This window comes from Thunnus albacares, chromosome 17 (genome assembly GCF_914725855.1).
Source record: "Thunnus albacares chromosome 17, fThuAlb1.1, whole genome shotgun sequence".
Lineage (NCBI taxonomy): Eukaryota > Metazoa > Chordata > Actinopteri > Scombriformes > Scombridae > Thunnus > Thunnus albacares.
In genome coordinates, this window is record NC_058122.1 from 13,726,868 (window position 1) to 13,743,505 (window position 16,638).

The 16,638-nt window shown below is 40.5% G+C and overlaps 1 protein-coding gene across 2 annotated transcripts in view; it reads right to left on the reverse strand.

Annotated features, from left to right (window-relative positions):
- The window catches only part of LOC122966628 (cytoplasmic phosphatidylinositol transfer protein 1-like), a 51,477-nt gene that overhangs the window by 7,349 nt on the left and 27,490 nt on the right, over positions 1 to 16,638 (reverse strand). For both annotated transcript variants that reach the window (XM_044330879.1, XM_044330878.1), the window contains exons 2-5: positions 8,279 to 8,427; positions 5,180 to 5,268; positions 3,851 to 3,858; positions 869 to 940 (exon numbers count right to left, since the gene is read on the reverse strand). In XM_044330879.1, coding sequence (XP_044186814.1) covers positions 869 to 940; positions 3,851 to 3,858; positions 5,180 to 5,268; positions 8,279 to 8,427 — 318 coding nt within the window. The remainder of the gene's footprint in view (positions 1 to 868; positions 941 to 3,850; positions 3,859 to 5,179; positions 5,269 to 8,278; positions 8,428 to 16,638) is intronic.

Consider the following 16,638-nt stretch of genomic DNA (forward strand, 5'->3'; position numbering starts at 1 on the left):
TAAGGAGAGGCGGAGAGCAAGCAAAGTGCTTTCAACAATGATGAGAGACTCAACAAAACTAAAAGTTTGTCATGATGCTGTAAGAGAAAATCAACATTTACTTTTTTCTTATGTAATAGTTTCCTTCAAATCTTGTTTCATATTATTATCATTAGAAATATCCATGTGTTTCTGCTATACTTAATTGAATTGGCAATAATGGTTTAAAACTACCAATCCAATAACTTTCATTAAAATGAACTAAACTGGAGAAATGGTTCTGTGATCTTTGTGACTTTAAGCTGTTAATGGAAGTGTCACAGAACTGAGGCAGGTGGTGAAGAGTTTATTTTCTACTTTCAACTGTAGCTCATCGACACAACTTTCTATAATGATCTCCTTTTCAAGAAACATTAATATTTCAATGGAAAAACATCATCAAAAGATATACAGTAGGCTTGTGGTCTTGAGTGAGATATCAATAAATGCAAATTAGTTTGAGCAAAATTAATTATTTCACTGAAAGACTTGATCACGCAACACAGTGTAATGACTGCTAATCCTCTTCACTTAATAAAAAACACTGACAGAATTATGGGCAAAATTTTACAATTAGATGAAGGCACAGTGATGCAATAACCCTTTGACAATGAGAATTCACCAGTGTTGATTTAGAGGCTTTGAAGAAAGAAGAAGGTTGTGAAGAAAAAAAAAGACGAAGCAGTAAAACAGACAGGTGTGTGAAGGTACAAGAGAGAAGATGGTGTGAAACACCTGAAAAAAGAAAACCCGAAATCTGTTGAAAAGCCATGCTGAGATCCCCTCTTTCTTTGTCAGATCTACCCACACAATACCCTCCCGACCACACGCCACTCCCAGCTCTACTCACATTATCATTGCTCCCTTTGTTGTCTTCGTATTTGGTCTCTATGTGGATGGAAAACTTGGGCAGGAAGGAGCACTGGAGGGGACAAAAAAAAAGACAAGAGATTCAGAAATTCATATGCACAGTGGTGACTTTGTCCCGGGATAATTACACACATCACATAGTTAGATTGCTGTCACCTGATCCACAGGATTAGATGAGAGACTAATTGTGTGTCTCTACGTCTGTGCTTTATCACCCAAACCAGATGAGCAATAATGATTATTCTCTCACTGTGTAGATTTACAATGGCATTGCTCATGAGCAGCACCACACACACACACACACACACACACACACTTTATTGCCTTTGGCCATGTTGACATCGGCTCTTAAACACAGCAGCTTGATTAGATTAAAGCTTAACACTTCCCATTATTATACAACCAAAGAGTGGAATACTGGTTACATAAGCTGTTGATATACAAGCCAGTGTGTGTGTGTGTGTGTGTGTTTATGTGTGTGTGACACAGCAGGACAGACGCAACACCACAGATCAATTTTGCCCTGCAGCACAGGAAAGAATAAACTATAGGGCTTGATGCTGGGAGCTCATGGTGAATGCATAGGTGTGTGAGTTTGTGTGTGTGTGTGTGTGTGTGTGTAAGAAAAAGACAGAGAGAGAGAGAGAGAGAGAGAGAGAGTATATGCCTTTTCTCACTGTAATTACTGTGCACAGTGCAGTAAAGCTTTGCTGCCTAGTTGAGCTTACTGGCCTTGAGAGTCTTAGAAGGAGACAGTGAGAAAAGTGCATGTACATGTGAGAAACACATAAACCTTCATCCTGGAGGAGATAACGTCATTCACAGAAGACTGATTAAGCTTTATTGGACATCATCATTGACTCCTCGTTATTCATTTCCTCATCATAGTCCTTATTGTCCAGGAATCTTCACCAGTATCACAATGTGCGGCGTTTTCATGGGCTAATGCACCAACACAATTCAGGCATTGTGTGTGATGTGTTTATGCATTGGTTGCTTCCCCACGATTTGTTTTTGTGGTCTTACTTTGTCAGTTCCTTTAATCTGTTATCATTTACGTCTGCTTTTTAAACAAAAAATCTAGGTCATGATCATTTGCACTAACATTCATTATCCTCATCTTTTGCCTCGCCACCACCCACCTCAGGCTAATCATAACAAAACCTTCCCAAGCTGAATCAGTCCCATGAGGCAGCGTGATGACACAAGCACCATCAACACCGCCTATTAATACTTGTTTAACTTACAAGCCTCCCTCTGTCTTGTTGGAGGGTTAGGGAGCTCTTACTGAAATGAGAATACACTGGAGGAGCTGTTTTGTAAACCCGCGGTGTATTTTTCCAAGAAAGAGGACACATATTCTCCTTTTCAGCAACATTTATACTCTTACAGTTCTTGAGTTAGGAAAAATGACTTCCACATGAGCTGCCATGACCTTCCTCACACATCCAGATGTCCAAAGTAGCTCAGGGGAGACGATCAGCCTGCTGCTGTTTATCTGTGTTTCATTGATGTTTCCTTGCTGCCTTTGACATAAGGTGGGCAGGCCAGTCTCCCAAATGTCCCAGAGAAAATCATTAGTGCTTTTTCTCAGCAACAGTCGATTAACCAGTTGTACCAGTGAGAGCTGTGGGGTCTCTTAATGTTTTCTAAGGTAAATTTCCTTAATTACTTGATTTTGACTAGTGGACTGGTGCAGCAGAGATGCATTTTTCGTATTAAATCAACCTCTATTGTCATGAGCTCTGGGATGGTGATTGAAGCAATTACTTTTCAGATATAACATGTATGTTTCCTTCACAGGGTGCCTAAGCTTATCCTTATAGGAAGGGTGAGGAGTTCAGATATCTGGAGGGAGCTTAGAGTAGGACCTGTGCTCCTTCGTCGATCAGGATTCTGATTAAGATTCATCCTGGGCACCTCCCTGTGGAGGTATTCCAGGCATATCCAACTGGGAGGTGACCCCGGGGCAGACCCACAACATAATGGTGGGATTACATATTATTCCTGGCCTGGGAATACCTCATAATTACCCAGGAAGACACAGAGGAAGCAGCCAAGGAGAAGGACATCTGGGTTACATTGCTTAGTCTGCTGCCAGACAGCTCGGACTTGGACGATGAGTAGAAAATGAATGAAGGGATAGTTGATGCCAATTACTGTCTGCTATTGACTGTTGAGGTAATATGCCCAGTTTTCCTCTCCATTTTTACTTGCATGCACAGTGTTTGTTTTGATGCTGTAAGTTCAGGGTTATTCTCATTTTTCATAATCATGTATAACATAAAATAATCACAAAGACAAAAGGAGAAAAAACAAATAAACGTAGCTGTAAAAAAATTAAATATAAAACATGCTGGTTGGATTTCATCAAGGTTCCAGATCACACTGGGTTTTTCCACTGATGTGAAATTACTTGTGTCTCAAAGATGGGATGTTTGTATTTAAATGTCACTGCATAAAAAATGCCAAAATCTGAGACAAGATGTTGTTTCTATTTGCATTAAGCTTCAGGGGCTGTGAGCAAAATCTGATGAATGAAGGTCAGAATAATATCACAAACACGTGCAGAAGTCTGTCTCCCGCTCTCTCACTTACACACACACACACACAAACACACACATTAGGTGGAAATCACAGTATAACTCATGATACGATACTTTCAGAATATGTTATCCCTGACAATAATGGTTGGTACTATGACGGTTTTGCGTTACATGATAAATATGTTGAAAATATGTCTCGTCTTCATTTCAAGCGACCATGAATTCATGTTAGAGGAAACTGGATTGTATCAGAAAAAAAAATCCCATACACATTTTCCTTCCCGTGCCAACAGCTTCTCTCACCTAACCCTTTAACTTCCAACCCACTGATTTACATGTCAGCTGTTGGATCAAGTACGCTGTATGTGTGATTTTGTGTGTGCATGCATGGCTGCAGACACATTAAAATTACTCACCGTGTACTCTGACCACATTCCCAGCAGAGGCCATCAGTGGAATGGACAGAAATGGGAAGTGTGTGAAGACAGGTAGAAGAGAACAAAGACATGAAACGGTATGAGACAGATCAGAGGGGAATAGAGGAGAAAAAAATAATTTAGTTCAGAATGGAAAAAGGAACATTAAGCCTCAGCAATATCACTTCAGTTCCATTTGAAAAAACATAAGAAGAGTCAATTTTGTTATGACATGAAGTCCTGTTTTGTTTTTTTTTGTTTTTTTAATCTGTGACACTGATTTTTTTGTATGTGCATGATCCTACTGAAGGCATATTTAGCCACATGTTTGTCACATGGACATACTATTCGTACAGATGAGTTGCACGTCCCTGTGCAGCTGCTCCTATGTTGTTTAGCTTACTGCAGTGCTCACAGTTATTGAAAGTTCAACATAACTATGTGGCAATGTGATATCTGCAGACTGCTGATGGTTTATGTCCTCACAGTATTTTTTGTAGCATTTAAAGCATCTGAACCTGCTGAATGGTTGTTTAACTTTCAAAAGTTGTGACAGACTATAATGCTGAAACACTTTACAGGAATACCACAACACAACAGCTTCAAAATAACTGTCTGGCACGTTCACAAATACTAACACTATCTTTGTGTCAGGTTAGTCTGAAGGATATTGCAACCTGGTGTAAACAGATGATAAAAACAACACTTAAAGTGTCAGGTGTGCTGAATGTGCCACAATAACATATGACATCATATTATGCCTTTGAAAAACAAGTGCAGTTGTATTTTATGCAACACATCATACAAACTTTTGATACAGAGATTGGTGTATTACAATAAAAATGCAAATAAGATGATGCTATTTTCTTGTGTTCATGTCATACTTCCACTGATTCCTTATAATTTTGGTGAATATAAATATATCATACTGGATGGTTTATAAACTTAATGTTTAGCCTTACACACCTTAATTACGACCTGTCTGTCATCTCTCCATCACACATCCCTCCCTCCCCTCTACTCATTGTGGATTGTGTTGGACAGAATATTGCTTCTATATCCTTTTGCCCTCCCAGTCATCCCATATAATGGCTGCCAGCAGGTGAACCGGATCATGTTTGTGGAAGGCCGCGGAAAACCGGTGTGTGTGTGTGTGTGTGTGTATGTGTTGTACAAATCAGCAGAGGGTAACGTTATAAAAGAGGGAGACTAATTTTTGTTAGATAATATAATGAACAGTAGGTAATAATGTGTGTATTGCATGAATGTGCACACTTTTTGAATGTACATTATAGATTCAAGTGCAAGGATGTGTAATTAAGGCATTACCTGTGATAGTGTACGGGTAATAGTTCCAAGCCTTCTCTGTGACATAGAAAATTTTAGGGACCACTGCTCTGGCCCAACTGGGCAGCTTGCTGAAACACATAAAAAGAAGTGAAGGGATTAGTGAACTGAAGGAGAAGATGAGACAAATAGCTTATGTGCTGTTCAGTCAGAGAGTGCTCCTCTTTTAAAGTTTCTCCAATCTTTTCCTTGGCACTATCATCCAGAAAGCATCCAGCTGTGTGGAGCCATAATGGAGGCCATACAAGGCAGCCATGATGGCCCCCTGGGAAAGTTGATTATACTGATTACACCCTGCAACCTGCAGTAGAATTTCTCCAGAGCTTGCACCATGATAGATGTAGAGAGGGACACAGAGGGTGGAAAAGTACAGAGGACTAGCTATTACTCAGCACAAATGTACTCTAAATGCTGATAGTTGAAGCCGAGCAGCCAGGCACCTCATTGGGCATCCAATCAAAATGCAAAAGATCACTGGGGGAAGGGGAACAACAGCTTGGTTAGCTGGAGGGGAAATTGCCAAGCCGCAGATTTTGGAAATACAAAAACTCACAGGTGAATAGAGCAGATTTCTTTTTAAAACTTGGACACTTTTAACAATAGGACACCAAATCTTGATTGGAGACTTTCTCATTATTGAGTCCCATCAGAAACAGTTCACTGCAGCCAAAATCACAGTTGGTCCAGATTTCTGCCTGACTGAATATCAGCCAATCAAGCAAGGCCAATAGCACCACAATTGCACACACAGCTATCATTAAATTTCTGCCAAATTAAATTTTCAGGATAATTCTCGGTTAAACCATCCGTGGATTAATTTAACTCCCACGTTATCACCCTCTTCCCCTCTTATTCCATATGGAGATTACACTGGTTTGTCACTAAGAGTCTGTAGGGGCTACTAGGACATGAGACGGACGGTTCCTTCTGGTCTCCCTCCAGTGGGCTGTCAAACAGCCAGGGGAGTGTCCAGACACAGCAGACTGGTCACATGCCCCTACACTGCCTTATCTACAAGTCCGACACCCACCCACCCACACACACCCACACACACACTTATTACACACACATGCACAGACTGCAGCTATAACATGGTAACAGGTGGCTTGTGGGCGGAGAGAGGCAGGCGCGGTGTCCGACAGTGACTGCTCAAATTATCCATCACTTGCACTGACTTTATTTTTCTCTGCCCACACAAACAGCAACACTCAGACAAGCACACACACACACACAAAACGGCACTAAACCTTCCTCTGTCAATGACACTTCACATTTCCCAAAGGCCCACTTACTTGTCACTTCTGACCACAAAATCTCACCCTCTCTGCATCTCACTCTGCTATTGCGCCATGCTGCTGTCCTTTCTTCTCTGTCTCATTGTCTTACTTTTGAGTATTTTGAGTGCCACAGTGGTCTCTAACAGTACTTTATTTTGCTCAATGTGGACTTATCACACCAACAGAAGACATGGAAGTGAAATTGTACAAAAAATACTGTAAAGCAACTGTCCAGGACACAAATAAAATCATTAAAGAACTGGATAAGTGAGCACCCAAGTGCCCATTATTATAAGGATAAGTTATTTTGCTCTATAACACAATCTTATCTCTTATCAGTCTTATTACTATGCAACACTACAATCTCCTGTCGCTGAAATGGGCTACTATGAGAGACAATGCCTGCCTCCACCTATGTTAACTGTTGAAACCTTCATCCATTTAGGTCCTGCCTAAACATCAATACAGTACATCACACCTGGATCTAGTTGTTCATATCTGCAAGTGCTTGAGCAAGATGTGGAATCCATACCAGCTCAACTGCACTGCTCTGCAGCTGACCCTGTGGTCCGATCTCTTTATGGAAATCAATAGTTTTAAATTACATTACTTTGAGAGGAGTTGGCTATATTGATGGATTTGTCCCACTGCCAAGTGTTTGGTGTGGATTTATTGGAATTATTGGAGTGTGTGATGATAGGCCTGCAGTATATGACTGACCAGGAGCAAACTGAATCATTGCTGTTGAAGGAAGCCATGCACAGATTAATGCACCAAGAACAGCTAAGATAAGAAAACCCAACAAATTCTAGCTGGGAAAGAGAGAACCAATCAAACATACTATAAAGTCTGTCAGTGATGTCTATATACGTACACTCAGTATTGACCTCTTTTCACAATCCCTGTTGCCGTTGTGTCAAATCCTTAAATTTCTTCTCCAACTCAACCGTTCTGTTTGTGTACAAGTCATCCTTTGCGATCGTTAGAGATTCAATGAGGGAAATCAATGAGGTGAACCCAGGCTTTCACCTGGATTCACCTCATCAGAGTACTCAATGAAAAGCGTCTAATATTTTGTACAAATGTACATAACATGTTTTTTTCTCACTGTAATTTTTTTTCTGTGCAGCAGTGTGTCACGAGGGTCACATTCACAGCAAATTCACAAAAGAGGGTGAGGAGACCACACTTGACTTGTTTTTGCATGCAGTAGCTAATTCAATTGTAATCTACATAACAGAAAATCAAATACTCAATTTCACGCTCATCAAATTCACCAAAACACAGGTCCCGCTGGAAACGAGCTTGGAAAGAGTCGAAAAGGAACACTTTGCTACATTTTTTCCCTTTCTTATTCCTGAAACACAACAGCTTGCAAAACCTATGATGTCATAAGTTATATGTGACTATTTTTACACAGCTACAGATGCATGACATGAACGCATCATTAGACATCGAACCAACAGCTAATCTGTGTCTTATCACCAAGGACTGCTGCAAGAATGAGAGTGCCAGTGACAGCTATGCAATGTAAAAAAAACAGTCACATCTTGTCCTTGTCAAATACCTCCTGACAGCTTTATCAGCAGCAGCCTAATGAATTGTGATAGAATGCAGAGGTTTATTAGCGAGAGATTAAATATTAGTAGAACTTAAAGTCAAGATATGTGATGTGTGTGTGGAGCTGGACAATCAAACACATTTCTCCTTTGGGGATCAATGGACTGTTAAAGAAGTTAGTTATATACCTTGTAAATCATTTATTTAATTTAAGTGAACATATGTTACATGGCATGACACTCACTTGTTTAGATAGATTCGCTTCTCAGTGAACTGGCCTGCTCCATGCTCGGGGTCCTCATACGGCTCATTCTGGACCACCTCCACCCCCTCCCCACGTTCACTCTGTTCATGACTGTGTTTACTGATCATATACAGCTGGCCAATCCGGTACTGAAAGACAGACAGGAGACAAACAAACAAACAGAAATATTTGATATCCGATCGATTGTTTTATTAAGTTTAGTGAGACAATTACAGCATGGGTGAAGGAGGTCATCCTGACATATGAACGTTGTTATAGCAGCAAATTGTCCCTGTAGGTACGCATCTTGGGTACAGTTCTGATGGGGCTGCTCTGAATGGAAACAATATGTTCTTGCTTGGAGTCCAACAGTTGACTCAACAGTATAATTTTATAACAGCTGTAAAGATAAACACAGAAGGGAAAATACCAGGATTACTGTTCTCGCCGTATGTTCAGGACACCTGGGGACAGTCACCATAGTGAAAGAAAGCTGGGGGATTAGGAGCTCTGCAGCATAGTGACAAAGGCTTCATATTAGATCAGGAGCAAGCAGCACAACAATAGTAATAGCAGCAGTAGCCAGTTAGGTGACCCTATCCCACGGCCCCTTGTGACACATCAGTCAACACCTAAAACCTTTCACTCATCACTGACTGGCCCACTTGGCTCAATGACAATGTCATTTTTGGTCGCCTTCACAGGCTGGAATGAGGTGTCAAACGTCAACTATTTTCCATACATTTGGAAAACAAGTGTTGGAGCAAGGGTGCTCCAGGATGGAGATTTCCGACTGCTTGTATGCCTATTTCCGACCTGGAGAAATAGATACTGCCCTGATGGTGACTTATGCCACTCTGCTGGAATGCTAAGGGGTCATGTAGGACTCAACTGCAACACACACACGTATACACACACAAAGCTCCAACCAAGGATAGCTGTGTTAAGCTAATGGAAAAAAGACAAGGACTGCCTGGGATGTTGACTTGTGACTCTACATCCAGCCACAAAAAGCAAGGAATGGAGAGAAGAGAAATCTGATAGTGTAGTGGAAAAAAAAAATCAGAGCCAGCGTATACCAGTAAACAAGCGAAGGGTGTAACTTCTTATATCACAATGCCAAATTTTTCCATCTGCTGACCACAAGAGAAAAATAAAGGGCTAAGACAGAGTATTCCCAGCTGGAATTTTGATGGCGGAGCGTTTCTGACTGAACAGCTGTTGGAGTGTGGCATCATTTTTCCGTTGCAATGACACAGTAACGGGCCAGGCATTCACTCTCACCTCGCTCATTTGTGTCAATTTCAGATGCAGCAGGCAGTTGTCTCAGATAAAAAATCTCTACACAGTGGAGCATTTAGCAGCTAAAGAGCCACATATTTCCCTCAGGAGTGAATAAAGAACCTTAAAGGAGAGTGAATATGGTGGTCACAAACACAACTCCAAATGAATGCAAATGTTGCTCTGTATCTACTGGATGTGTAAATATGCCAACATGTTCACCATATCAACTTCATAAGGTGAAAATATGTCAGTTTGTTGTTTGCAGCTTGTTGTGTTGCCCCCATAATTAATGCAGGTGGGTCATGTTGGGTTGAATATCAGGTAGCAGCATTTGACAGTGATGTTTGGCAGTGTTTTCCAAATCATCTGTTACACTGTAATACAATTTAATATGTATGAGGATATGTTTAAGGGTTGTCTTCGAAATCACATGCCAAACACATATTGTATAAATAGCATCAACAGAGAGGAATAGCAGTTACGAGGTCCAACTAACCATCTGTGGTGTACCAAGGACATGGAAGTATGGTGGTTTAACAGAAAACTAATAAGACCCATCTTTCACACAGTGTTTGCAAAAATGAGAAACGTTATTTCAAAGTTTTTTCTACCCCTTGTATAACTACTGCATTACAATATTGTTTGTTGAATATATCAGGCATCTGGATTTGATACTGCAAGTGTCATTAGGGTGGGAAAGATGGAGGGTGGGGAGAGTTCATGACATTCAGACAGGTATGTCTGGTATCAATAATTACATTTCTAGAGATTCCTGTTTGGGGAGACAGCACAAAAACAAAGATGAGAGACAGTTGACAGGACACATTAAATCTCCCTTGTGGATAAAAAGCATTAAATGGTAAAGGGACTGCACTTGTATGGCACCTTTTTACCTTAACAGACAAAGCACTTTACAATCTTTACTTCTCATTCACGCATTCACAAACACACACACACTCACACACTGATGGCGGTGGAGCAGCCATGCAGGGCGTTGGCCTGACTATCGGGAGCAACTTGGGGTTCAGTGTCTTGCTCAAGGACACTTCGACACATTGACAGGAGGAGCTGGGGATCAAACTGCCAACCCTGTGGCTGGTGGACAACCCCCTCTAGGTTTCAAGGCAGAGTATCCACTCTGATCACACTAGTGGCTAGCAACAGCGTGTTAACATTAATATAAGGACCATCTTTTCCTTTTCTCCCTCGGCTCATTCAGGCTTCTCATATATTGTGAAAACACACCAGCCATTGTGCTGTTTTTCCTGCCTCAACATTATATTCAGTCCCTGTCTGCTGTCTACACCTGAGAGCTGCGGATGATGAATGAGAGACTGTTTTCATCGTTGTCTTTGGAAATCTCGCTCTAATGACTAGCGGGGAGAAGTGGCCCTTGCTCAGGTTAGAGTGGCCATGAATAATTCTTGACATCTCTCTCTTTTTCTGTCTCTCTAAAGACAGTAGAGCCATTGGACACGATCAATGGCTGAAAGGCAGAAAGAAGAAGAGATGCTATCTTGTGAGCTCAGGTGCAGTTTTTTCAGTAACAGTTTAGATTAAAGCCTGCAAATTACAGTATAAATATTCTAATAACATGGGGTACTGATGAAATACCTCTTGGGTACCTACAAAGAAGATACAAGGAAAGAAGTAAAATAAAGGGGTAAAAAAATGCATTTACAGGGGACCCAGAATTTAATTACACTGTAAGTATTTTTGTTACGAGGTGGTACATGTTAAATAATTACAGTGTACTGACTGGGGACCAACAGGTTTAGCCTATATGTCCTTCCACAATAGCTATGTCATCTATGTCAACCACAGTTCATGTGTGGCACTTTCACTTAGTACAAAACTACACACAAACTTTAATACCAAATATGATATATTGACTTAAAAAAACTAAAACTAAATTAATCTTCTCAGTGTCTCTTGAATATAACAATACTACACAAAATACTATGACTGTATGTGTAGATGCCACAGACTTCCTCAGTAGTCTGTTGCTTAAAGACATTGTATTCTGGGTATGTGGATGCTAGCTATGTTGCCTCTTGTGGCTGTGTCAGTGTGAAATCACTCTCTATTACTATATAGTACACTATATTTACCCTCCACCACTTTCTCTGAGTGTCAGAATTGTGTGTGTGAATTTATCCACTATGTCGTGCCCTCAAAAATTCAAAATGGAGCAAAAAAAGAAACACTTTTCTGCTAACAATCCCACAATGCTATGTGGAACATTTTACAATGTGAAAATTACTGTTGTGCGTCGCCACAGCTAAATAGCAAAAATGCAAAATGACGATGATGAAGAAGTGATTTTGGACACAGCCAGCGAGTACCATCCTTGTGAGCCCAGACTGGTGAATCTGTCATGCACGCTTTTCAAAACAATTTGGTGAAAACATTTAGAAAAGTGACATTTCTAACTACCTTGACATTTACCTTTTTACTCACTCACTTTTCTTCATTTCGTTCTGGCTTATTTCTCTTTACTCTCACTCCACCTCCACTTTCCTCTCTAATTTCAAACCTTGTCCTTTGTGAACTCCTCTTCTCACTCTCCACCATCATTTTTCTATCAGCTCATTGTGTTCTTATTTGCCAAGTACACTTCAGTAACTTTCAGCACTCAGCCATCTTCCTCTGCCTTATCCTCTGTACACAACTCAGTGTTCCATCACTGGATAACTTGAAATTGACTCAAAGTCATCATACATGAAGCAACTCTAAATGCCACAAGACCAAATGAGCAGTTACTCCTATTACAGAAGTTTTAAAGCTTAAGACCAATTTCAAGAGAATGAGACTGGTGGGGTGAGCTGAAATCTTGATTTTGGTCGGTCTAAATTGGGAAGGAAATGGAAAATTTACCAAGGGGATGATAACAAATTAACAATTTGACAATTAAACAGCGTGACAGTGTGAGAAGGTGATGGTAGCAATGGTTATATTCAAATGTAGCTCTTCACAAAACACATCCTGATCTTCAGGAAATGAGAGTGATTTTCCCAGTAAACACCAAAGAAAACAACTAACATGCATTCACGAAACATGCCATTTGCAACTATTAATAAGCATCTGAGTCACCATGACGTCATCATGGCTTCACATGCAATTAGGAAATGTAAAATTCTATTTAAAGATGAAGGCACTGAGCCTATACTGTGATCAAACACTCTGTGTCTTGTTCTGCCTCTCCAGCTCTCTGTTCTGTCACAACAGCAGGCGGTGAGGATCTGTGGTCATTGTGCTACAGCCAAGAAGTGTGTCAGTGTGAATGTAAGATAAGAATTCTTTACACGCACACACACATTTGCATACCTAAGACAATACTGGGCATAATGCTAACATGTAATTAAAATTCAACCTCAGACAGACTAATTACTGCTTTGAACTCTCTGTGCTCTTGGATAAATGACTGTACTCCTTTCGAGGTAAATAGCCTCTGTGTTCTGATGTCCATTTTGGGGCTGTGTGTGTGTGTGTGTGTGTGTGAATGAGACAGAGGGAAAGATCTATATTTGTGTGCATATGACAAATAGATTGTATTCAGTCTAACACACTAATCACTCAAAGGGGTTCAATAAAGTCTCCTATTATTACAATTATTGGCGAAGTTCATTCTACAATCACTGTGACATCATTTAATTCTTTAAATTGATTTACAATATGCATTATTAGTACCTGGATTTTAACATACAATATGTATAAAACACAAAAGCTCCAGTTAAAAGCATTTCTGTGTCATATCTTTATGTAATCCAACCATATTGTTTTATCTCATCGCCCCATATGGTCGAAGAATTACATTAACATCAGAGGGCGCACACAGATATAAACACCCTGCCTCTAAACAGATGCACAGACTGCCAAAACAGTAGCCAAATTAACATTTCCAAAATGTAAATGGAGACATTTTAATTTACACTGGCACAGGTTGATCATAATTTATCAAACCATCTGCTAGCAAACACAATCCAAAACCACAAACACATAATTGGAATGAGCAAAATGGCAGCAGCAAATGAACCTCTGGGCCCTGTGTCTGAGCATACAACTGATGAGGCATGAAAAAAGGACTCAGGAGTTTTGAGAAATACGAGGGGGAAAAAAGATCCTAAAGTAAGCCATTTCAACGCCTTACTGCCTGACCTCATAAATCAGCTCGATTTGAAACCAGACAACAGAGATGTGAAGGGAAGCATACAGAGCTGATTAATGCACAGAACTTCAGTGCAGCTTCAGTTCTGCATCAACTGATGTTTCAGCTGAGCCATGGTGCAACACCGCAGGACACACTTGTGGGCCTAGTTTCATATATGAAACTGAAAAAATGAATGTGTGTAAGTTTATTATCGATTAATATGTCCATATTTAGGACATGAGTAGGCCTTCATGAGGAAGCTGAGGAAGTGACACCTTACCCACCACCTCACACTGAAAGAAAGGACCATCAGATGACCAGTGCAACATGTATTTCTGGTTTTCCATATAACTGGAGGTTATTAAAGCAAGTAGCCAACTACAGTACATTAGGAGTGACAACCACTGATCTGTGGTCTGATGCATAGCTGGTGGGTCACTTCACATAATTTCAAATGAAATGTTTGGAGATTTTCAGTAAGGCACAGTTCCTCTGTCAACAATAACCTTTCAACTATGTATTTTTTTTAAATTTCGAATTAACACACACGCACGTTCTTATGAAGACCTTGACATTAAGTCCTTAAGCCATGTCTCTAACCCTAATGACTACATTTAAGCTGAGTACATTGTCCCAACCTAAAAGTATTTTTTTCACAAGGATAAAGTAGAAGAACACACATACACATTGTGCTGTTTCAGCAGAAACTGGAGCATGTGGGCATGCTGTTGAGAGCAAGCGCATGTGACTGACTGCATTTGCTCCGTTCATGCTGATTCAGCAAAATGTGAAGGTAAGTGTTAAGTCCCCGCAGTAGTTTGATAAATTCACATGCCATAGCAGTGGTGGTCGCATACAGTATGCACTGTGGGAGAATGCTAATGATGGCAGCTGGCACGGGGAAGCAATGTGTTGTGGTTGCACAACACTAGTGTCTGCCACACAAGCAGCCTTTTCCTTTTCATGGTCTAACTCAAGTACTCAGTCATTCAGTACAGAAGTCAAGAGCAATGGAGACTGATAAGGTCTGAGAACGAGATTACCTAGTGTCAGTGCCTTTTCTTCAGGAAGAACAGGACGTTCAGATTCTACCCAAGAGGCTCAGAGTACACCTTTTGCATTTTCAGACGTGCTTGGTTGCTCATGTAAGTCAACTAAGACTGAAAGGTATTTTCAAAGCTCTCTGTAGAGTCAACAATCTGTTCATTATGCAGCCGTTGTTTTGCTATACAACTTGAGAAAAATGCTATATCAAGTCAATTTAAACTGCAAAGAAGCTCTGAAGTCTGAAAAAAAATTCAGTATCCATGGAGCAGACCACATATTGCACAGTCAAAACTGTAGTTTAATACATTTTTTGTGCTTCTAAAAAGGGACAAACATCACTGAGTGGAAATCACTTGCTCTATACTTGTGGTGACAAATAAAATGTAGTGTCCAACCACTGTTATGAATGGACTGAAGTGTATCTTACACCATCTTTAATACAAACAGAATGGTCTTCTTAAAGCCACTTGCCCAGAGTAAAAGAGCGTGTTACATAAACATAACTTATTAATAATGATCGCTGCAGGTGGGAAAGAGCATTCTCCTGTCTTTCTCCTCTCTCTACCTCTTTCTCACTGTTTCTCTCCTCCCGTCCTCTCATCCTGCATCTCTGCAGTGTCTGAGGTCACTGAACCATAGATTACATAACGTCAAGATCACTCACTACAGATCTTTCCACCATGCATCATCTTTACTCCCTGCCTTGCAGCACGCTGGGTGGTCTACTGTGTTTATGTGCTTGCATGTAGCGGGAAAGAAAAAGGGCGAGGAGAGAACGACGTGAAAGAGCGGAGGACGGATTGAAGTAGAGTGTCAAATAGAGGTAGAGATGATGAGCGAAAAAGGGCAGTGCTGCAGAAGAAAGATGTTCAGGAGACTGACAGACTGTTGGGTCATTACATAAGAGGACTGGATCAAGGACAGCTGCCTTTCTCTTGCCCTCCTCACTACTCCTGCTCTCCCTCCCCTTTATACTCTACTTCATACATTTCTACTACCATCATTCATTTAGCTTGCATTGCTAACTCTTTCCCTCTTCCCAGTTTTTCCTCATTGCATCTCCTCTCTGTCTTTCCATTTCTTGTCTCCATGAGCCAGGTTGGAGAGCATCATTATATAGCTATGCCTTTGATACTACAGTATAATGACTGAAACAACCCTTTTACGAGAACACAACTCCCTATTTCAAACCTCATAATAGTATCTTTGACAATATGTCAGAACTTGAGAAACTGTTAGACTTTTTTTTTCTTAAACTCGCATGTTGACTAACTTGCAGGAAAATCAAATGAAGTCAAGTAGTGTTGGGCTGAAGTCATTTGATATTAAACTGCTGACACCCTGTAAAGGCTGGTTCGCTTATTTACTGAGTGATGAAAAGCGCACAGAGTGTTCTAGTGATAAGTAGAGCCTGGAAGATGGTATTGATTTTTGTGTGATGTGAGAATAGGGTGAGATTCCCACATCCAAGCAAGTCTAAAGCTACTGAGGTAGAATGGAAAGAGAGAATAGTGAAAGAGACAAGCAAAGACAGAGAACTTGAATGCATGAATACTGCATATACTGAAAGACTTTAGTTCTCACACACACACACACACACACACTTGGAACTGTTGATGTTCAAGTGTCTGCAATATGATGAACGTTTTGTAAGTCACCTCACGTATTGAATAGGACAATTTAATTGAGAACAAATGTAAACATAGAATTTACTTTGCCATCCAGACTCTGTTTAATACAACTCTCTGCAAAGCTTAATTTAAAGTCAGTAAAAAGCAGGAGCAGGAGAAGATCAATCAACTCCCCTGTGGAGAACAAAGAAGACGCAGAGCCCACAGGTCAGGTGGATGCTAAGGTGTGACATGAGGAAGCAGCAATG